This window comes from Ornithorhynchus anatinus, chromosome 7, assembly GCF_004115215.2.
Source record: "Ornithorhynchus anatinus isolate Pmale09 chromosome 7, mOrnAna1.pri.v4, whole genome shotgun sequence".
Lineage (NCBI taxonomy): Eukaryota > Metazoa > Chordata > Mammalia > Monotremata > Ornithorhynchidae > Ornithorhynchus > Ornithorhynchus anatinus.
The window spans coordinates 48,554,914-48,577,696 of NC_041734.1; the positions used below are offsets into that span (position 1 = coordinate 48,554,914).

The 22,783-nt window shown below is 41.8% G+C and overlaps 1 protein-coding gene across 4 annotated transcripts in view; it reads left to right on the plus strand.

Moving 5' to 3' along the window:
* The first annotated feature begins 1,740 nt into the window (after nucleotides 1-1,740).
* OPA1 (OPA1 mitochondrial dynamin like GTPase) overlaps nucleotides 1,741-22,783 on the plus strand; it is a 75,088-nt gene continuing 54,045 nt past the window's right edge. The window contains exons 1-7 of one of the 4 annotated variants that reach the window (XM_029068702.1): nucleotides 1,741-1,793; nucleotides 10,242-10,557; nucleotides 10,985-11,081; nucleotides 13,972-14,079; nucleotides 17,664-17,717; nucleotides 18,494-18,561; nucleotides 22,604-22,714. In XM_029068702.1, the coding sequence (XP_028924535.1) occupies nucleotides 1,756-1,793; nucleotides 10,242-10,557; nucleotides 10,985-11,081; nucleotides 13,972-14,079; nucleotides 17,664-17,717; nucleotides 18,494-18,561; nucleotides 22,604-22,714 (792 nt within the window). In that variant the 5' untranslated portion in view covers nucleotides 1,741-1,755. The remainder of the gene's footprint in view (nucleotides 1,794-10,241; nucleotides 10,558-10,984; nucleotides 11,082-13,971; nucleotides 14,080-17,663; nucleotides 17,718-18,493; nucleotides 18,562-22,603; nucleotides 22,715-22,783) is intronic. The other 3 variants (XM_029068704.1, XM_029068703.1, XM_029068705.1) reach the window with 3 other exon arrangements.

Genomic DNA, 22,783 nt, shown 5'->3' on the forward strand with positions numbered 1-22,783 from the left:
CAAGATCACAAATGGATAAACAGATGAATGGATGGATGGATGGATGGATGGATGGATGGATGGATGGATGGATGGATGGATGAATCAGCATGGCTCAGTGCAAAGAGCCCGGGCTTGGGAGTCAGATGTCATGGGTTCTAATCCTGGTTCCTCCCCTTCTCTGCTGTGTGACTTTGGGCAGGTGACTTAACTTCTCTGTGTCTCAGTGACCTCATCTGTAAAATGGGATGAAGACTGTGAGCCCCATGTGAGACAACCTGGTCACCTTGTATCTCCCCCAGTGCTTAGAACAGTACTTGGCATGTAGGAAGAGCTTAGCAAATACCAACATTATTATGATTATGAATGGATGGATGGATGAATCAGCATGACTCAGGGGAAAGAGCCTGGGCTTGAGAGTCAGAGGCCATGGGTTCTAATCCTGGCTCTGCCACTTCTTAGTTGTGTGACTTTGGGCAAGTCACTTCACTTCTCTGTGCCTCAGTGACCTCATCTAGAGAATGGGGATGAAGCCTGTGAGCCCCATGTTGGACAACCTGATGACCTTGTATCTTCCCCAGTGCTTAGAACAGTACTTGGCATATAGGAAGTGCTTAACACATACCAACATTATTATTATTACGAATGGATGGATGGATTAATGAATGAGTGAATGAATGCATGCATGAATGAATGAATGAGTGCATGAATGAATGAGCGAATGAATGTGCAAATGAGTGCATGAATGAATGAGTACATGAATGAGTGAATGAATAAATGAGTGAGCGAATGAATGAATGTGTGATGAATGAGGGAATGAATGAATGAATGAATGGGTGAATGAGTGAATGAATGGGTGAATGTGTGAATGAATGAGGGAATGAATGAGGGAATGAATGAATGAGGGAATGAATGAATGTGTGAATGAGTGAGTGAATGAATGTGTGAATGAATGAGGGAATGAATGAGTGAATGAATGAATGAGTGAATGAATGAATGAGCGAATGAGTGAATGAATGAGGGAATGAATGAATGTGTGAATGAATGAATGAATGCGGGAATGAATGAATGTGTGAATGAGTGCGTGAATGAATGCACGAATGAATGAGTGAATGAGTGAATGAATAAATGAGTGAATGCATGAGTGAATGCATGAGTGAAGGAGAGAACGAATGAGTGAACGCATGAACGAATGAATGAGTGCATGCATGAATGAATGAGTGAATGAATAAATGAGTGAATGCATGAGTGAAGGAGAGAACGAATGAGTGAATGCATGAGTGAATGCATGAATGAATAAATGAGTGAATGCAGGAGTGAAGGACAGAACGAATGAGCGAATGCATGAATGAATGCATGCATGCAGGAGAGCGCTACGGCGCATGCTCCGTGGAGACGGCCTCCCCCCCGCCTCCCCCCGTGGTTCCTCCCCGACGTGCCCCCGGCGCCCGGAACTCTGTGTGCGGGGCGGCTGTTTCCGTGCGGAGGCCGGACGGACGGACGGTGGGACGGGCGGCAGCGGGCGGCCCAAGCCCTGCTTTGGGCGCGGCGGCCCGGAAGTGTGCCGGCGGCCGGAGCGGGGGCGGCGGGGCTCGGCTGCCCTTGGGCCTCGGCTCCAAACCCTCAGCGGCGGCGGCGGCGGCGGCGGCGGCGCCCTCCCCCCCCGGCCCGCCCGACCCCTGTCCGTCCTTCCGTCCTTCCGTCCCTCCATCCCTCCTTCCCTCCCTCCCGGCGGCCGGCGGAGCCTGGGCGGGGGTGGCGCCCCCCTGCGGCGGCATGTGGCGCGCCCGGCGGGCGGCGGCGGCGGCGGCCTGGTGAGCGGCCGGGGGAGGGGCAGGGCTCGGGGGGCCTCCCTTCCCTCCATCCCTGCCTCCATCCCTAACTCCAGGCCTTCAGTAGCAATAACAACAATAATAATAATAATGTTGGTGTTTGCTAAACGCTTACTCCGTGCAGAGCCCTGTTCTCAGCGCTGGGGGAGATCCAGGGTCATCAGGTGGGCCCACGGGAGGCTCACAGGTCATCCCCATTTTCATAAAAATGATCATGTTGGTATTTGCTAAACGCTTACTATGTGCGTTTTCCTCATAATGTGGGTATTGGTTAAGCGTTTCCTGGGTGCAGAGCACTGTTCTAAGCGCTGGGGGAGATCCAGGGTCATCAGGATGTCCCACGTGGGGCTCCCAGGCTTCATCCCCATTTTCATTATAATAACGTTGATATTTGCTAAACGCTTACTATGTGCATTTTCCTCATAATGTGGGTATTTGTTAAGCGCTTACTGGGTGCATTGCACTGTTCTCAGCGCTGGAGGAGAGACAGGGTCATCAGGTTGTCCCACGTGGGGCTCCCAGGCTTCATCCCCATTTTTATTATAATAACGTTGGTATTTGCTAAACGCTTACTATGTGCATTTTCTTCATAATGTGGGTATTTGTTAAGCGCTTACTGGGTGCATTGCACTGTTCTAAGCGCTGGAGGAGAGACAGGGTCATCCGGTTGTCCCACGGGAGGCTCCCAGTTAATCCCCATTTTAACAATAATAATAATAATGTTGGTATTTGTTAAGCGCTTACTGTGTGCAAAGCACTGTTCTAAGCGCTGGGGGAGATCCAGGGTCGTCAGGTTGTCCCTCGTGAGGCTCACAGTTCATCCCCATTTTCATTATAATAATGTTGGTATTTGCTAAACGCTTACTATGTGCATTTTCATAATAATAATGTTGGTATTTGTTAAGTGCTTACAGGGTGCAGAGCACTGTTCGAAGCGCTGGGGGAGAGACAGGGTCAGCAGGTTGTCCCACGTGAGGTTCACAGGCTTCATCCCCCTTTTCATAAAAATGATAATAATGTTGGTATTTGATAAGCGCTTACTATGTGCATTTTCATAATAATGTGGGTATTAAGCGCTTACTGGGTGCAATGCACTGTTCTAAGCGCTGGAGGAGAGACAGGGTCATCCGGTTGTCCCACGGGAGGCTCCCAGTTAATCCCCATTTTAATAATAATAATAATGTTGGTATTTGTTAAGCGCTTACTATGTGCAGAGCCCTGTTCTAAGCTCTGGGGTAGATACAGGGTCATCAGGTCGTCCCACGTGAGGCGCACAGTCTTCATCCCCATTTGACAGATGAGGGAACTGAGGCCCAGAGAAGTGAAGTGCTTTGCCCGCAGCCACACAGCTGACAGGGGGCAGAGCCGGGATTCGAACCCATGACCTCGGACTCCCAACCCCGGGCTCTTTCCACTGAGCCACGCTGCTTCTCTAAATACTGTTGAATGAATGAATGAATGAATGAGATCTAAATATCCAATAAAGAAAGAGATAAATATGTGAGAATGAGGAAATTAGTGGCTGGTATAAACCCAAAGAGTAGAGTAATAATTCGTTAGAGAATCCCGTAGGTGCAGTGGTTTCGATCCCGCCTCCGCCACTTGTCTGCTGTGTGAAATGGGACAAGTCACTCGCCTCCTCTGTGCCTCAGTTTCCTCATCTGTAAAAGGGGGATTTAGACTGAGCCTCATGTGGGACTGGCACATAGTAAGCGCTCCATAAATACTATTGAATGTGCAGAGCACTGGACTAAACGCTTGACTGGGCAACAGAGAGAGCAGCCGGGGGGGACAGACCAAAACCCGACCACATCATCGAGATGAGTAGGATCAAGGGGGTGTACACTTCTCTGTGCCTCAGTTCCCTCATCTGTAAAATGGGGATGAAGACGGTGAGCCCCACGTGGGACAACCTGATCACCTTGTAACCCCCAACGCTTAGAACGGTGCTTTGCATACAGTAAGCGCTTAACAAATACCACAATTTATTTTTTTATTTATTTAGGCAATAAATAGGGTCATAAATAATAGATGCAAATGAGCACAGTGCTGAGGGGAGGATCCTCCCCCACCCGCCGGTGGCCACCGGAGGAGACCGTTGGGCGAGGACTCTGCTGGGCCTCCTTGCCAAGATGTTTAGCGGAGGGACGCGCACCTCGCCCGCAGGGGGCTTGAGACAGGCCTGCCCTGCCCCTGCACCTAATAGTCATAATCATGGTGTTTGTTATGGCCAGGCACTGTACTAAGCGCTTAAGGCACTGGCCTGCCACCCTTGCCCTTCCCTTGCACCTAATAGTCATAATTATGGTGTTGGTTAAGTGCTTACTATGTGCCAGGCACTGTACTAAGCGCTTAAGGCACTGGCCTGCCACCCTTGCCCTTCCCTTGCACCTAATAGTCATAATTATGGTGTTGGTTAAGTGCTTACTATGTGCCAGGCACTGTACTAAGCGCTTAAGGCACTGGCCTGCCACCCTTGCCCTTCCCTTGCACCTAATAGTCATAATTATGGTGTTGGTTAAGTGCTTACTATGTGCCAGGCACTGTACTAAGCGCTTAAGGCACTACCCTGCTACCCTTGCCCTTCCCCTGCACCTAATAGTCATAATTATGGTGTTGGTTAAGTGCTTACTATGTGCCAGGCACTGTACTAAGCGCTTAAGGCACTGCCCTTCTCCTGCATCTAATAGTCATAATTATGGTGTTTGTTATGGCCAGGCATTGTACTTAGCGCTTAAGGCACTGGCCTGCCACCCTTGCCCTTCCCCTGCACCTAATAGTCATAATTATGGTGTTGGTTAAGCACCAACTATGTGCCAAGCACTCTACTAAGCGCTTAAGGCACTGGCCTACTACCCTTGTCCTGCACCTAATAGTCATAATTATGGTGCTGGTTAAGTGCTTGCTATGTGCCAGGCACTGTACTAAGCGCTTAAGGCACTACCCTACTACCCTTGCCCTTGCCCTTCCCCTGCACCTAATAGTCATAATTATGGTGTTGGTTAAGCGCTTACTATGTGCCTGTCACTGTACTAAGCACTTAAGGCACTGCCCTTCTCCTGCATCTAATAGTCATAATTATGGTGTTTAAGCGCTTACTATGTGCCAGGCACTGTACTAAGCGCTTAAGGCACTGGCCTGCCACCCTTGTCCTTCCCCTGCATCTAATAGTCATAATTATGGTGTTTAAGTGCTTACTATGTGCCAGGCACTGTACTAAGCGCTTAAGTTACTGGCCTGCTACCTTTGCCTTTCCCTTGAACCTAATAATCATAATTATGGTACTTAAGTGCTTACTATGTGCCAGGCACTGTACTAAGTGCTTAAGGCACCGATCTGTCACCCTTGCCCTGCCTCTAATAGTCCTAACTATGGTATTGAAGTGCTTCCTATGTGCCAGGCGCTGTATTAAGCGCTTAGAGTGGCTCAGTGGAGAGAGCCCGGGCTTGGGGTCAGAGCTCATGGTTTCTAATCCCGGCCTGGGCCGCTTGTCAGCTGTGTGACCTTGGCAAGCCACTTCGCTTCTCTATGCCCCAGTGACCTCATCTGTAAAATAAGGGTGAAGGCTGAGTCCGTCGGGGGACAATCTGATTACCTTGTCTCTACCCCAACCCTTAGAACGGTGGTTGGCACATAGTAAGCACTTAACAAATACCAACATTTTTATTATTATTATTAAGGCACTGCCCTTCCCTTGCCCTTGCCCTGCACCTGCCCTTGCCCATCACCTTCACCTAATAATAATACTTATGGTATTTGTTAAGTGCTTATTCCGTGTCAGGTACTGTACTAAGCGCTAAGGCACAGGGCTGCTGCCCCTGCCCAGCCATTCCCACTGTCTCTGCCCCGGGGAGGGAAACTGAAACCTCCTTCCATATGGCAAGGCCCCTCCTTCCCCCGGTGAAGGTCATTTGGGGGCAGACCCGAGGCTAGGCCCCGAGCCACCACCTCCGTCCTCTCGGCCTCACTGGTTTGGTTTGGTTTTGAAATGGTATTTGGTAAGCGTTTTTGCTAGGTGCCAAGCACCGTTCTAAATACTTGGATTATCAGGTTGGACTCAGCCCCCGTTGCACATGAGGCTCGCAGCCCTGGTACTGGCCAGTTGGTAGTGACTGATATTCTTGGGCAGGATTTATTTAGATTATATTTATAGTGATGCCTGTTTACTTATTTTGATGTCTGACTCCCCGCCTCTAGACTGTAAGCCCGTTGTGGTCAAGGATTGTCTCTCTTTATTGCTGTATTGTACTTTCTAAGCACTCTGCACACAGTAAACGCTCAGTAAATACGATTGAATGAGTGAATGGAAGTAAGTGAAATGCGGCCTCCATTCCTAATGCACTGACATCGCCCTAGTATAATGCAGAAAGTCATGATTTTCTTTTTTTTCCCTTCCACTGAACTGTTATCCTCCAAACTACTCAAAATCTTATATTGCTATTTGGCCTACCAAGCAAATTTGCCATCTTTACTGGGCCCCGACTCTCTGACTCTCTTTAGCATATCCGTCACACCACATTCAGTGATTTTTTTTTCTTTTTGAATTGTAAATCTATTGTTTAGTCAAGTGCGAAGAATAGGCATCACTGGAGGGAAGAAATGACCGCATTTAATGAATAGATCTTTAAACACCTCTGGAATAAGCCAGTTTTTTCCCCACCTTTCCTCTACAATAGTGATAAGTAAAGTCAGCAGTATGGGCCTCATGGAAATAGGCATGAAATGAAGGGAAAGTTAACCCACAAGGCTGTAGTTTTTTGCTCCGCACTGGAAGTTCAAGTCCTTAAACTTTAGTATTCTTACCTAAAATAATGATGCTTTTCTAGCTTCCTTAATTTTTTCATTTAGGAGTCAGTGTAGAATACCGTGAGCTAAAAAAAAAAAACCGCAAAAAGCCAGCTACCTGTTTTAAGAAAACAAGGTGGTTTTATGTTGGAGCTATTCGATGGCAATGTTTAAATGGCCTTGATGGCAAGTTAGTCAAGCTTGCACAGTTTGGAAGGGGCTGGGGGAAGAGCTCTGTGACTGGAATTAGGGGAAGAGCACTGTGACTGGAATTAGAAGCAGGGATGGACCTCTCACTCGAACAGCTCAAAGTGGCACCTTGATTGGAGTGTGTTGCTGGCATGGAACTGGGAAAAGGGAAAGAACTATTATTACTGGGCAGGGGGTTATTGAAGTGGGAGTTGAGGTATCGTAATTTTTTCCATTGTATTTATTGAGCCCCTACTGTGTGCAGAGCACTCTAGTAAGCCCTTGGAAGAGCACAGTAAGTGATCTAGTGGTTTGCTTGGGGCCCATGGCTGCTATTGGAAGCGTTGACCAGATCAGATAATTAATCAGAGGTATTTAGCACTTTCTCTGTGTGCCGAGCATTGTATTAAGCGTTTGGGAGAGTACAGTACAATAGAGCGGGCAGATACGTTTCCCTGCCCACAGTGAGCTTACAGTCTAGAAGGGGGAAATGGGCATTATGACATGAATAGATAATTCATTTATAGGCCATTTATTTATAGGACCATGCTGTCTTATGATAGTTCTGAGGAAAAAGAAAGTAGTGTCTTCATCGATGCAGTTTCTGCTTCGTGTGAAACAGGCTGATAACTTGGTGTTTTGTCAAAGTAATATTTACTAGAATCTGAGCTCGTTGTTGGGTAGGGATTGTCTCTATCTGTTGCCGAATTGTACTTTCCAAGCCCTTAGTACAGTGCTGTGCAAACAATAGGCGCTCAAAAAATACGATTGAATGAATGAGTGAATTGGCCTTCTGGAATGACTTAGCTATTTTCTGCAGTGACTATAAATTTAGGCCACAGTGAATGATGAAACGATAAAAGCTAGTCTTCTGGGTACTTAGATAATCCATTTTATAATGTCCAAAGAAATGTCCTCGTGTCACAAGATTGATGGTATATTTTAAAATAGGTGTTTTGTCATTTAAGGTATAGAGGTTCTGGCCTGGACCCTCAAGGTATTTAAGCAGAAGTCCCGGAAAGATTCTCAGCTGGGTCTGTGCCAGGCTGGACCTGAGCAAACACCAGAATTTAATTTCCTCTAGTGAGTTAAATTAAAATATTCAGAGGTACGAGCCATATTTGGTAGCAGCCGTGGGATTTGAATCCATATTCCTGAAGAGACTAGATCCTAAACCTGTTCAATTGGCAGCCTCACTCCTTTAGGTGATCTTACTTTATTCCCAGCAAGGTGATATAATTAGTTATGATTCCAGAAGCCTCCTTTGAAACCAGTGCTCACCCCAGTAGCCCTGCATTTACCTAAATGCTTAGTGCATAGGAATAATAATAATGTTGGTATTTTTTAAGCGCTTACTGTGTGCAGAGCACTGTTCTAAGCGCTGGGGTAGATACAGGGTCATCAGATTGTCCCACATGAGGCTAACAGTTAATTCTCATTTTACAGATGAGGGAACTGAGGCACAGACAAGTGAAGTGACTTGCCCACGGTCACACAGGAGCGCTGTATACATTAATCAGTCAGTTAATCGCTTGTATTTATTGAATGCTTCTTGTGTGCGGCGCACTGTACTAAATTCTTGGGAGAGTACAGTAGACAGAATCCCTGACCATAAAAAGCTCCTGACCATAAGGAGCTTGCAGGCGAAAGAGAGAGACAGTAAAATAAATCACAGATAAAGGAAATGGGAGAGAGTAAGAAAGAATTTGTACAAAAGGGCTGTGAGTCTGAGGGTGGGGTGAATATCAGTTGTTTAGGGGGTACAGATCTAAGGGTGTAGGCAACGCAAAAGGGATGGTGAAAGGGGAAATGAGGAGGACAGGGAAGGCCGCTTGGAGATGTGATTTTTAAAAAGCCTTTGAAGGTGGGGGAAATAATGGTGGTATTTGTTAAGCACTTACTATGTACCAGGCACTGTATAAGTGCTGTGATCGAAACAGGCGTCTTTTCTCTCCCCACTCGGATCCATAATCCATGCTGCAGCCTGGATTATTTTTCTACAAAAACATTCGGGATACATCTCCCCACTCCTCCCAAAACTCCCGTGGTTGTCCATCCACCTCTGCATCAAACAAAAACTCCTCACCATTTGCTTTAAAGCCGTCCATCACCTTGCTCCCTCCTATCTCATCTCGCTACTTTCCTACTACAGTCCAGCCTGCACACTTCTTTCCTCTAATGCTGACCTTCTCACTTTGCCTCAATCTCATCTACCTCGCCGCCGACCCCTCACCCACGTCCTGCTTCTCCCTCCTCAAATCCGACAATTACTCTCCCTTCTTTAAAAGGCTTACCGAAGGCACATCTTCTCCAAGAGTCCTTCCTTGACTAAGCCCTCCTTTCCCCTTCCCCCACTCCCTTCTGCGTCGTCCTGATTGCCCCCTTAGTTCTTCCCACCTCCCAACTCCATAGCACTTATATGCATATCCGTAATTTATTTGTATTAATGTCTGTCTCCCCCCCCCCCCCAGTCTGTAAGGTCGTTGCAGGGAGGGAATGCGTCTGTTTTTTGTTGTATTGTACTCTCCCAACCACTTTATGCATTGCTCTGTGCAAAGTAAGCGCTCGATAAATGCAGTTGAATAAATGAAGATGGACAAAGCAGTGGTCGGTTGGTTATGAAGGGATGGAGAGTTTCAGGGCAGTGGTCAGGGACCAAGATGGGCGAGGTTGAGTTGCAGTGGGTGGGTTAACGTTAGAGGAAATAAAATGTGGAGTGGGTTGTAGTAGGAGAGATCAGTCTGGTAAAGTAGCGGGGGCGAGCGGTTGAGTGCCTTGAGGCCGATGGTGAGTTTCTGTTGGACGCGAAGGTGGTTGGACAGCCACTGGAGGTCTTTGAAGAGGGGGGAGATATGGACAGAACAGTTTTTCAGATAAATGATCTGTGCAGCAGAGTAAAGCGTGAACTGGAGTGGGGAGAGACAGGAAACGGGGAAGTCATTGAAAGGCCAATGCAGTAGTTGTAAGAAGATGTGATACTTGCCTCAAAGGACTGAATGTTTGTGCGAATAAGGCTACCGTGCTTTAATCTAACGGAGAGCAGTAATGTAGATTTTTCTAGGCTAAGTGAATAAGTTTCTTCCATTACCTCCACACTCACAAGATTCTCGAGTTTAGTACTATCATGGACTTAAGTGGTGGAATCCCTCGATCTGCAGTTTTCACGCTTCCTCTCTGCAAGATATCTCTTAATTATAGCCGTCTTTCTGAAAGCCTGCCACAGCTTCAGCTTCTCTTTCCTTTCTACTCCCTCATCTCCATCTCCAGAGTTCTTGTCTACCGCTGCCTTTTATCTACCTGGTTAAACTTCAAGGTCATGATCTATTTTTCTTCTCCAGTCTGTTTTCTTTACTAGTACATATTGCAGTGTTTGGGCAGGAGAAGGTACCCTAGAGGGGATTTTGTTTTTATCAATATATATTTAATAATATTGGAAACTTGAAACTTTTTTTCCAGTATGGTCTGCCAAACATTAGTGCACAGCTATGGATTCAAAGGAAATATACCGCTGCAAAAACTGCATCATGTTTCCCGAAGTCTTCATCATCAATGTCATCCAACTTCAAGGTTTCAGAAGCCTCAATTAAGGACCTCAGCTCAACCATTCTCCTCCCTTAACCATCTCCCGTTACGAAAATCGAAACTCTCCCTGGTGAATTATGGCTATCAGCCTCGTAGAAACTTTTGGGTGGCTAGATTGGCGTCAAGGCTTCTAAAACTTCGGTACCTCGTCCTAGGATCTGCAGTTGGTGGTGGCTACACGGCCAAAAAGGTGTGTATCTTTAGAAGCCCTAACCTTACAGTTTGTTTCTTTCAAAACCATAATGAATGCAGTGATTTATGACTGCCTAAAATAAAAAAAATACTAGTAACTATCAAACAGATAAGCAGTATTTTCATTTCTAAAAAGCTAAATTTTTCTGAGTGGAAAGAGAAAATTTTCCACGGACTGACGGACGGTAACCGAGTCACAAAACATATATAAAAGAGGCTCTGTGGCATTCTTCCAGAATGAATTTGGAATGAATGATGGTAGGTAATAAGTGATATAGAGAAATTGATTACAGATTCAGTAAGTAAACTGAGGCGCAATAAAGCTTTTAGTATTTGTTATAATTCATAACTGATAAGCAGAAGATATTTGTGGGTATCAGCGTGTATATTTTTCATTAAATGCCTTTGCCTTTCTTATCTTCTAGACTTTTGATCAGTGGAAAGATATGGTGCCTGATCTTAGCGATTATAAGTGGATTATACCGGACTTTGTATGGGAGCTTGATGAATACATTGATTTTGGTTAGTACTGTGAACTTGAAAATGCCTAATTGTGTTTGGGTCGCACAGTCCTTAGTAAAATGGTTTTAAAATGGCTTCAATTTTAATTGCGGTGGTGGGTTGATTAATTATGTAGACGCTTTGTTTTCCAAATCAACTTGTCACCCAAAGGAAGGCTAGTTTGGATAATTGAAAAAATTGGGCAACTAGATCTATTCCAGTTCGTTCAAAGAGTTAACTAATTCTTGTCATTTAGAGCAGCATGGATTTTTTTTTTTTAGCAGTGGGCATTTTTATTAACAGTGTACTCTTAAATCATACCATTCATCTAGGAAATGTTTTACCATTAGCACTTGGGAGAATATAGTCTCATCGGGTTGTTTCCTCTGCAAGCATACTTTGAATATATATATATATATATTTACTATATATATATATAATTTTAATGGTATTTGTTAAGCGCTAACTGTGTGCCAGGCACAGTACTAAGCACTGGGGTAGATACAAGTTAATCAGGTTAAACGCAGTCCCTGTCCCACTTGGGGCTCACAGTCTTAATCCCCATTTTATAGATGAGGTAACTGAGGCCCAGACAAGTGAAGTGACTTGCCCAGGCTCTCACAGCAGACAAATGGCAGAGCTGGAATTAGAACCCAGGTACTTCTGATTCCTAGGCCAGTGTTCTTAAAGCAACATGGCCTAGTGGCAAGAGCATGGGCTTGAAAATCGGAAGAGGTGGGTTCTAATTCTGGCTCTGCCACTTGTCTGCTGTGTGACCGTGGGAAAGGCACTTAACTCCGCTGTGCCTCGATTACTTTATCAGATGGAGATTAAGACCGTGGGCCCCACGTGGGACAACCTGATTACCTTGTACTTACCCCAGCGCTTAGAGTGCTTGGCACACAGTAAGCGCTTAACAAATGCCATAATTATTTATTACTATTATTAATTATTCTGTCCACCAGGCCATGCTGCATTCTACATGCTTTGCTTAGGCTTGGAGCAAGTGCTTGGAATTTTTTTTTGCCTTTAAAATGAAGCAAAGGTGTTTCATTGAAAAAGTTTGCATCTTCTTCCATTCATCTGTGTAATGGTTTGCCCTCCTGTGAGTCCACTGTAAAGAGCCCAACGCTGGGAACCAGGATATCTGGGTTCCAATCTTGCAGCTAATTTAATGTAGGTGAAGCCTGCACTTGCCCTTTGCAGTGCGCTTTCCCTCTGCCCGTTCATTAGTTGTCATATTTATTGAGCGCTTACCGTGTACAAAGCACTGGGGAGAGTAAGCTGTAACAACAAACACACACATTCCTGCCCACAGCGAGCCCACAGTCACGTTTTCGATGATTGCACTCTGTGCCTCAGGGGTGGCAGAAAGACGACAGGCAGGGGCCAGAGTTTGCTCGGTGCTGCGGGAGCCACTAACGCTAGACTCATTCCAGAAATCTCAGAATCCAGCGTCTTCCTCTGTTCCAGTCGGGGAGACTCCCATCCATCCGTATAAGGAAGTTGTAAAGTTTAGTGAGTTAGGGGTTATGTCAAAGCCCTAGAGGATTAGGGCTTTGAATTAGAATTAGAGGAGTTTTAAAAGCCTTGCCGCTCGGAGCAAGTAATCATTTGCACCAGTTAAATCCCAAGGAGTATAGATTGCACTTACAGTCCGTCCTGTCGTCGTCTGTGTATGTGCATGTTTGTGATTTTTGGATAGAACCCTAGCAAAATGAGGGACCATTCTTTTCATTACATGTCTGTCTTGGTAGAGTGCAATATAATGTCAAATGAAATCAGTGGGGTTCACGTAGACAGCGTTGGACCTGAGGGGGACAGGTTAAAATGCGATTCTTCCTTAAGTGGGATTTTTCAAGGCAGCAACAGCCACACTGTAGAGTAGCTCTGGCTTTAATGGTTTGTATTTAGAGTAAGACCAGATCTCTGCCAAATTTGAGTAGTGGGCAAGAGCTCCCAATTTACTCCATGTTTTCTGACTTCTTTCAAATTCAGTCCTTGTGTTAGCCAGATGCTCTTCTCATTTCTGAAAGTTGTCACTAGCTCCATTTAATATTTCCTTTGCAGCCTAGAAAGTTTGTTTACATTTCAAGATTTTAAAATGATTAGCCCAAAGCCTTCCTGCTTTAACGATGTGATCACTAGGTCAAGGTATATCCTTGTAAACTGTGAATTTTCTTATTTTATTAGAAAGATATGTCTCCTACAATTTGATTATCAGCATACCCCCATGTTGTCCAAAAATCATGTTGCATCATCCATTTTGTCCCTGGTAAATAAGGAGTTAGAAGGAAGAAGGTTCAAAAACACGTGAAATAGTACGCAGTTTCTATCACCCTGAGGGAAGCTCAGAAAGGTTGGGAAAGACAACTTTTGAACTTTTGTTGTGTTTGTTTCTCTGACATTTCTCTGTCACTTATCTAACACTTAGCAGGGATTAGTAACACTGTCTAGGAACCAATTTGTACTGCTTAAAATTAGCTTCTAGTAAATAATGTATTTTAAATTCTTGCAATTTGTTCCTTTAGTAATGTTAATCGAAGGACTGATCACAGGGTTTCAGTGATCCTGTCATTTGCTTGAAAGAGTTTTCCTGGCAGAGCCCAGCTGCCATGTGGTAACTGTGTCCCCCTATTCTTCCATCTCATTCTATTCAACTCACAAAGCGAAAGCACACATTGCAGCAGAAATGACTGCACACTGAATGAATGCTCAAAATTGAGTGGGGAATGTAAACCAATAAGCCCGTGTATACTTTTCTTTGGTAGGCAGAATTTAGTTTTAGAATGAAATGCTGGTTCCTCTAAAATAGCCAAAATTTTCAAACTTTCAGGGATGTTTTGGGAGATTATTTTGTGAATGTAATACTTTTCAGGTTGTTACAAATAATTGTTTCTCTTTTTTCCAGAGAAACTTAGTAAATCCATCCCTGATTCAGAAGAACTTGCTAAGTTGGTGCCCGACTTTGAAAAGGTCATGGAAAGCTTTGACTTGCTGAAGGGCTTTTTCTCAACAGGTAAGTGTTTCCCTAATTTTTAGTGGCTGGCCTAAGTCATTGGTTCATAAGAGAATCCATGAGAAAACTTGTGTTTTCTGTTTGTTTTCCTGAGTTTATCCATTGCTTACCTTTTTACTTAAATATATAACCCATAATGAAAATGAGCTAGTATGGCTTTCAAACTTCTTAAAATACGAACTTTTGTTTTGGCTTTGGTTTCATGGAATAAATCTAGGTCTTTGAGAGACGTGACTATCAACAAATTTTCACTGAGCTCTGTTGCTGGTCTAGGTGCTAGGTGAAATGAAAATGCACTATAAATCTCTTAAGAAAGTGTCCGACTACCTTGCTCTTCCTCAGTAGAAATAATAAATTTCTTATTTATCCTAAACCATTTCAATCCCAGGGTAGCTATGGTTTCAAGTACCGATTTTGTGCCAGGTAGCAGCATGGCCTATTGGCAAGAGCACAGGCTTGGGAGTCAGAGGACATGGGTTCTAAACCCAGCAGTGCTACTTGACCTTGGGCAAGTCTTTGTGCCTCACTTCCTTCATCTGTAAAATGGGGATGAAGACTCTGCACCCCAGGGGGACAACCTGATGACCTTGTATCTACCCAAGCACTTAGAACAGTGCTTGGCACATAGAACACACTTAAGAATACTATAATTACTAATTAGTATCTTATTACATAAGATAATCAGATCAAGTAACCCTTGGGCTACCTAAGGCTCAGAATCTGAATCTGGAGACAAGCAGGTATCTTATTCCCTTTTTACCAATGCTTTAATAGACACAGAGAGGTAGTGATTTGGCCAGGGTCAGCTAAATGGCAGAGCAGGAGTAGAACCCAAATCTCCTTCCCACTTCCCAGTCCATGCCCTTTCCACTAGATCTTGCTAATCCCTTTTGTGATGATCTTGGAGCAGATGAAATTTCTAATTAAAAAAAAGGGCAGGGAAAGCAAAAATAGCGATGGCAGGAAAAAACAATGCACACAGGCTGTACCAATGTGGCACATATCTATACCAGAAGAATCAGTTGCTATAAACCTTTTTTTATTTAGAAGGTTTATTTTTTTGAAGTTCCATAACTATTTTTCACCAAAGTGAAACAGGGTAGGGAGAAGTAACGTGGGAGGGAAGCAACTGCACCCTTTTTGCAGTTTGTTTTGAAATTAAATTTAATCCCCATGCATTTCCCTATGGAACTGCCACCCAGCAGAGCAAATTCCCAAGGAGAAATTAACTTTGAGGGGAAGGTCCCCAAGAATTAAGTTGAAAATTTAGAAACAAATGAAAGAAAGTCCTGCAAGTGAGACACATATAGCTTCCTTCTGTCCAGGATTGCGAAATGTAGGTCTTCTCTGTGTGGTAAACCTGATTAAGGATGCCATTCTACCTGTCTTTTCGGTAAAATGTATTTCATGGATACCTTAGCCCAATTTGGGGAGAAGTTTGACAGAGAAGTGCTTTTATTATTATTTATTATTATTCTATATTAATTCAAGGCACCAATATAGAGTAGAACAGATTTATATTCTAACACTCATATATATATATATATATATATATAAATGAAAGAAGGCTTCTCTCTTTTCATTCATTCATTCAATAGTATTTATTGAGCGCTTACTATGTGCAGAGCACTGTACTAAGCGCTTGGGATGAACAAGTCGGCAACAGATAGAGACAGTCCCTGCCGTTTGACGGGCTTACGGTCTAATCGGGGGAGACGGACAGACAAGAACAATGGCAATAAACAGCATCAAGGGGAAGAACATCTCGTAAAAACAATGGCGAAACAAGAAAAAACAAGAACTCTTTTCTATCCCACCTTATTAGGCATTAAATCATAGTGTAGTATAAACATTTTCCTTTGGTACTATGGTTTATTTCATCCTTAGTTTTTTGTCTGAAAACTATCATAGAAAAAAGGTGTTTTTTTTTTCCTTCTGTTTCTTGCCATTCCCCAGGTGGTACCAGTTCTTCTATTACAGTTACTAGCAGGGGAATCAGCCTGTACTATATTACCATTCATGTTTTTTTTTAAAAAAAAATGTAAAATAAACTATCTATTCACCATTGATATTTATAATGTTTTAACGTATGTTTATAAAAACCACTTGTTTAGAAGTGGATTTATAGAAACTTTTAGAAGTGTTTCAAGACACCTTCAACTCTGGGCAGCTTGTTGTCTTAAAGGCTGTTAATCTACATACAGGTTTCCCTGCCTAACCAAACCTATTTTGACAAGCTTTTTGAAATAAAAGGGTTTGAGAATTGCCTGCCTTTCTCCACATCTGGTGAAATTTAAGAAGGTTTATGTAAACCAAAGAATAAGTATTCTAAACCTTTCCAAACTTGTGCGTTATCGCTTGCTCCCACCCAGAATAAATTTATATTGGAGAACTTTTAGCAGTTACATGCATCTAAGTTCTCTATGGAAAACTAATGAAATTCTGAAACTGTAACACAGAAGCACAGTGGAACTTCGGGGTCTGAAATAGCAAGGAAGAGCAGCTGGCTGGAAATGACAAGGCACTGTTATCTATGACCATGAACCACAGTGGTTACTCAAAGCTGTTTACGGTGGAGCCCAAAATGGTGTGCCAAATATCGAACATAGTTACTCAAAACTGGTTGGCAAGGAAAACCACTTAACAAAGGCAACTTTTTGATTTACAAGCTATATTCAAGTTGTGAGTTAAATATATAAATCTAAACTGGTACATAGGTAGCCTGAATGTTAGATGAGGTCAATTGAGGAAGTATTTGTCAGGAAGCTCCTTTGACTTCATTTTCAGTCAATGCAAAAGTGTCTCCACGTCTCAGGGCAGCAACTTAAAAACAGACAAATACCACTTAGGTTATAAATACCTTCAGGGAATGTGAATAGGATTTAACGAGCCCAATATGGACATCTAAAGCCGAAGAAGTTTTAGAAAATTCCCGATAAAGCAAACTAGTCCCTAGTAATGATTAGATAATGTGCAATTGACTACCCTTTTTCAGAGGCAAAAGAGCAAGAAGCCCATACCTCTCACTATTTGTTTTTGTGGTGGGTTTTTTTCACCTATTCCAGCTTTTCTTTTCATACTAATTATTTTGATTTGGCAGCAAACATATATTAAATTGCCGAATGAAAAATCTGTACTAGACTTTCTTTAAATTAAACAAAAAAAGGTTTTGGAGAGCTTAATAATAGGTTTTATCCACTTGGATACTTAAAATGTATTAGTTTTATGTAGGTTTACCTTTTTAGATTCCTTTTCACAGCATGAACGGACAAACAGAACTGGCATGAACCAGATCAATAACTCTAGAGCTAATAGCCTAAATATCCCAAGTTAGCGACAAGTGGATAAGACCTCCTATTTGTGTTTTTCATAATTGAGTATTTTAATTTATATTTTAACAAAGAGCGGTTAAATTATTAAAACGGATTAGATGATAAAATGGACTTGGGGGAGTTTTCATTTATTTGCCCAATTTTCTGCCCTCCCCCTTCATTATGAGACTAGGATCTCTGAAATATTTGCTTGCAGATTTATATTCACTTTCACATTTATATTTCATTTCCCATTTTGCTGATTTTTCACAGGTCACAATTTGGTTAGTGAAGTCATAGGAGCTTCTGATCTACTTCTGTTGTTAGGTGTGTAAAAAGTCCTTTTTTGCTGCCCTTAACATGCCTCCTTAAATCTTAAGTGCTTCTGGTGAACTAATTACAAGTAAATTAAATTGTGAGTCTAAATAATAATATTGGTTCAGTTATTTTGTGGATCTTAAGAATTTTAGCCACGTAGAACCATAGGATAAGCCTGGTACCCATGGTGGCAATGAAATGTCATTTCTTTAGGGAATAGTAAAATGCCTAAATATGATCCTTCGGGCTAAGTTTCTTATGAAATTTTCTTATCCAGAATACCTCCTTGCAATTTTCCTGAATGCTCTCTTAATTTAAATAAAAAGTAGTTTTATTTTCTCATATTTTTTGTCATATTTTGATTTCTCCCATTGCCTTACATTTTCGTATATTTTATTTTCTCATTTTCAGAATGTTGCAAGTGTAATTTCCTTTTTTCAGTTAAAAATTTGTAATTATTTTATCCAACAAAGGAATAAGTATCCAGTTTGGAAATAAGCTTTACAGATATTTTGAGTTACTTTTTATTCTTTACTCTAGCTATTACAGCTTTTAACCTGATAGCTAGGTGAAAAAATCCCCTAAAAGATGATTTCTTAATTCTAAGTCAATTGCCAATGCTTTGGGGACACATAATGACAGCGTCCAAGAAATGATTTTGAAAAGATGGACACTGCTAGATTGCTCTAAAAATTGCGTTTACTTCTGACTAGATTTAGCTTGGAGAGTGAAATAGATCATTAAAATGATCTGAAAATTAACTGGGCTGTTTGTTGATTTGATAGGTTCATCAGGAGAAACGGCATTTAGGGCTACAGATCCAGGATCTGAAAATGACAAGCAATACCGAAAGGTAAGTTTTTAAGGAAAAACTCTAAAAGTATGCCTTGTACCAATTCCAGAAAAGAATTCTAAGCCAAGTTTGGATGGTCTGTAAGGTTTTTAAAATGTTAATAACTTAGTTACCCAATCGAAAAGGGTTAGTTTAAGAATCTTGGGGGTTTTTTTGGTTGTTTATTTTCTTTTTGGACAATGTCTTAAAGACATTTCCAAACTTGGAAAGTATACTAAGAGTAAGGTTGGTTAAGAACAGGGAAACCAGACACGTGAGCCAAAGACTTCAAAGATGTCCTCTGCAAGATACGCTGTGAAAGCATTGTCAATTTAAATATTTACGCATTAATAAAATCTATATGATAATAGCCGGTTTTTGGTAAGTTTGCATGTCATAAGTTTTCAGAAGACAGTGTGAACTTGTGGAAAGAGCATGGGTCTACCTCAGTATGGTCTAGTAGAATGAGCATGACATTGGAAGTCTGGAAACCTGGATTCAGCTCTGTCACTGGACTGCTCTGTGACCTTGGACAAGTTAACAAATATCTTGGTCTCAGTTTCCTCATCTCAAAAATGTGAATAAGAAACATACCTCTCCCAAAATCAATGACTGTGAACTGTGTTTTGGTCCGGGATTATATCTGATGTGATTCTTAAGCCTACCCCAGTAATCAGCAACATGGCTTGGCACATAATAAAGAAGCAGCATGGCATAGTGGATAGAGCACTGGCCTAGGAGTGTGAAGGTCATGGGTTCTAATCCTGGCTCCCCCACTTGTCCCCCCACTTGCTGTATGATCTTGGGCAAGTCACTTCACTTCTTTGGGCCTCAGTTACCTCATCTGTAAAATGGGGATTGAAACTGTGAGCCCCACGTGGGACAGGGACTGTGTCCAACTTGATTTGCTTGCATCCACCCCAGTGCTTTGTGCAGTGTCTGGCAAATAATAAACACTTAACAAGTCCCATCATTACAATTATTATCATAAAAGTCCTCAAAAATAGCCTAATAGCGTTATTATTATGGCATGTAACCTTTTCATCACATTATCCAACCTCAAACTTCAAAATAACTGTTCTTAAGAAAGCCAATTTTTGAATAAGTATTTTCAATGAATACTGGCTATCTTTCTGGCTATTTCTGGTGGGAAGACGGTAGGCTATTGTATTGGTCTTAGTTCTGGGGAAAATTAAAGCCATTTAGTATCAGACCCTCTGACTTGACTGTCCTGTTAGAAAATGCTGATATGTTATCAGTAAAAGGTAGCAAAATTATTTGATAGTATCACAATTGGCCTAACCTTTTTTCGATTTACGTTTGCCTCCATGAAGTTCCTTCAGTTCTTTTACTTTTTCTTTTTCTTGAATTTCTCTTTAACTGTATTCTTCATGTATTTTTCTACTTCATTCTTTTGTTTTCATTTTAAACCTTGTATACCATCCCTTATTCATTTGTTGCTTTTAGTTGTACATTGAAATTTCCTTTTGCAAATAATGGAATGGAGTAATGTTAGTTTTTAACCTTGAGGAGGTGTTATATTTCACACTGGAGCAGGAAAATGTGTCAGCCTAGAATTCACAGAACTCTGAAGAAGTTCTCTTGTTCTCTAACTTGAGACCTTACAAAGTTAGATAAAACAGAGGTGGCATGCTGAGAGTTCTTGAAAGAATGAGAATTTTTCAGTTTTGCAACATAAGTTCCCCTAGAAGTGTCTTTTTATTGACTTGATTTCTGAAAGAACTAAAAAGCAGAATTGTACTCTTTAGCTCATTAGACATGCACAAGTACAGAGCACCTGCTGATTTTTTTAAACTATCTTTAACACTGGAATTAATGAAAATGGAATTATGGATTTTAACAGGTGAGGTCAGTATGTCATAATATCTACTGCAAATGGGTAAATGACAAAATAAGTAAAAATCTAACTATATCATAATACTCTTTCTGCCTGGACAGAAATAAATACCTCATGCTTAATCCTTGATCTTGAAAAATGACTTTTATCACTTGAGTCTCAGGCTGTTTTACTTGGGTCTTAGGAAGGAGAATGAAAGGAATTACAAATGAAAATATTTCATGAATATTGATTCTTCTAACAGAAAAAAGACTGGGAAGATAGTACTTTACTATTGCATCAGCCTCCTCCCTGATCTCCTTGCCTCTCGTCTCTTCTGTCCAGACTGTACTGCACTCTACTGCCCAGATCATTTTTCAGAAATGTCATTTTGCGTGCATGTCTGCCTTCTCAAAAATGGTTGTCCATTCCTCTCCCCCTCAAAAAGAATCTCCTGACTTTTGGCTTTTAAGCCCTCAGTCAGTTCACTCTTTCCAAGTTATCCGTCTTCCCCTTCAACCCAGCATGCAGTCTTTGATTCTCTGAGGATAACTAACTTACTGTGCTTCATTCTTATCTGTCACATTCTCGCTCAGGTCCTTCTCAGTGTCTGGAATTCCCTTCCCCTTCACAAAATGATAGGCCACACCTCTCCCATATTCAAAACCCTTTTGAGATTACATTTCCAAAAGGCCTTTCCTTATCCCTCAAGTGGCACTTCGACCTTTCCATCACCACATGTGCATTTAATTTATCACAGCTCCCATACACCTTATTTGTGTGTCATATGTACACAATATCACTCCTATAATTGGTGTATTGAAGTGTCTGTCTCCCTTGCGAAACAATAAGCTCTTTTAGAGTAGGAATTGTGCTTTCTAGCTCACTTGTACCTCCCAAGTACATCAGTAAATACTTTTTACAAAAACTTAGGCTTTATTAATATCGTCGCAAACATCAACCGGACAACACTTTTACTGTGTCAAATGAAAAGGAAAGGAAATGTACTTTTCTGAAGAACCAAAGTGAAACTTCTTTTTTAAGAAAAAGTGTTGAAGTTCTTTTGTTAAATGGGAATTCCAAGTACTAAATAAAAGGACTTTGTGTGATTTCAAAAGTGGGAATATGCTTGTGGGATTTGGTTCCTGACAGTTCCATGTACTGCACATATATGAATTTATATATTCAGAACAGTTGGAGTTTAGTCAGAATCGATGGTTATCAAACTGTCCTGATGCTCTTGGTCTATTTTGCCCCCTGCAGAAATGCTATTAAACTGTTTCAAATACTGTAGTATAGTGAGCATTTCAAAGTAATCTGGGCTCTTCAGGAGCTCAAAGTGTTTTTTCTTGTCTTCTTCAAGCAAGTTGTGGATCTAACTCCTATATTTTTAGTATGTGATACTTATAATGATAATCTTTTATGCATACAGTATAACCTTGAAAATTGCTGAAGAACACCAAACTAAGCATTTAGGATAGTACACTAAATTTTTGTGGATGTAATCCCTGCCCTTGAGAAGCTTACTTGCCAAAGTGCATATTCATGTACAAATTAAGTGGTTTAATTGCATACCAGAAGTTTTCCTTTTTAGAATTTTTAAAAAATTGTATGGTTTCAAGCAATCACAGGATGTGTGTTGAATTCTCAACTCCGTATTTCCCACCCAGCATTTGTCTTGATGAACTGTCCATGCTGCCATCAAGCTTACATTTTAAAATAAGTACATATGCATGCAGTATTTAAAAGGTCCTAGAATGACTTCATGTAAAGTATCCCATTTTGTGGTGTGTCCTGCTTTCTGTATTTGTATAAATGTGTTTTTGTTGCATACATGAATATCTAGAGAAACCTGATTCTGATAGATCATGTAAAAATAAGTCATTTGGAAATTGGTTTGGATTATGTCTCTGATGGACTCTTCTTAAATATTGTTTATGGTTTCTCTTTACATAGGGAGATTTGAGCACTGCATTTTTCTAACTTCATTTTTTCACCTAAGTGGATTGAGCCACTCTCCTCATCTAACAGTGCTCAGAGAAAAATAGAAACTTAACAAATACGGTAGTGCAGAGCCCCATTGCATGATCACTAATTTCAAATAGATTTCATTTTTGCTTAAAAGCTATCCATTCATTACTATCTTACATCTGTCTTTGCGTACCCTTTTTTTTAACATTTTCTCCTCCCCAATTTTCCCCTCTCCTCATTGTAAACTCATGGCAGGGTCTGCTTGGTGAACTCATTCTCTTACAACAGCAACTCCAAGAACAAGAAGAGGAAGCACGCAGAACTGCTGGCCAATATAACTCAGACTATTCCCAACAGAAGCGAAAGGTGATGGTTGAAGGGGGACTACATGCTGTGTTCACTCTAATCAAACATTTCAACCCAGTTTGCCCAGAA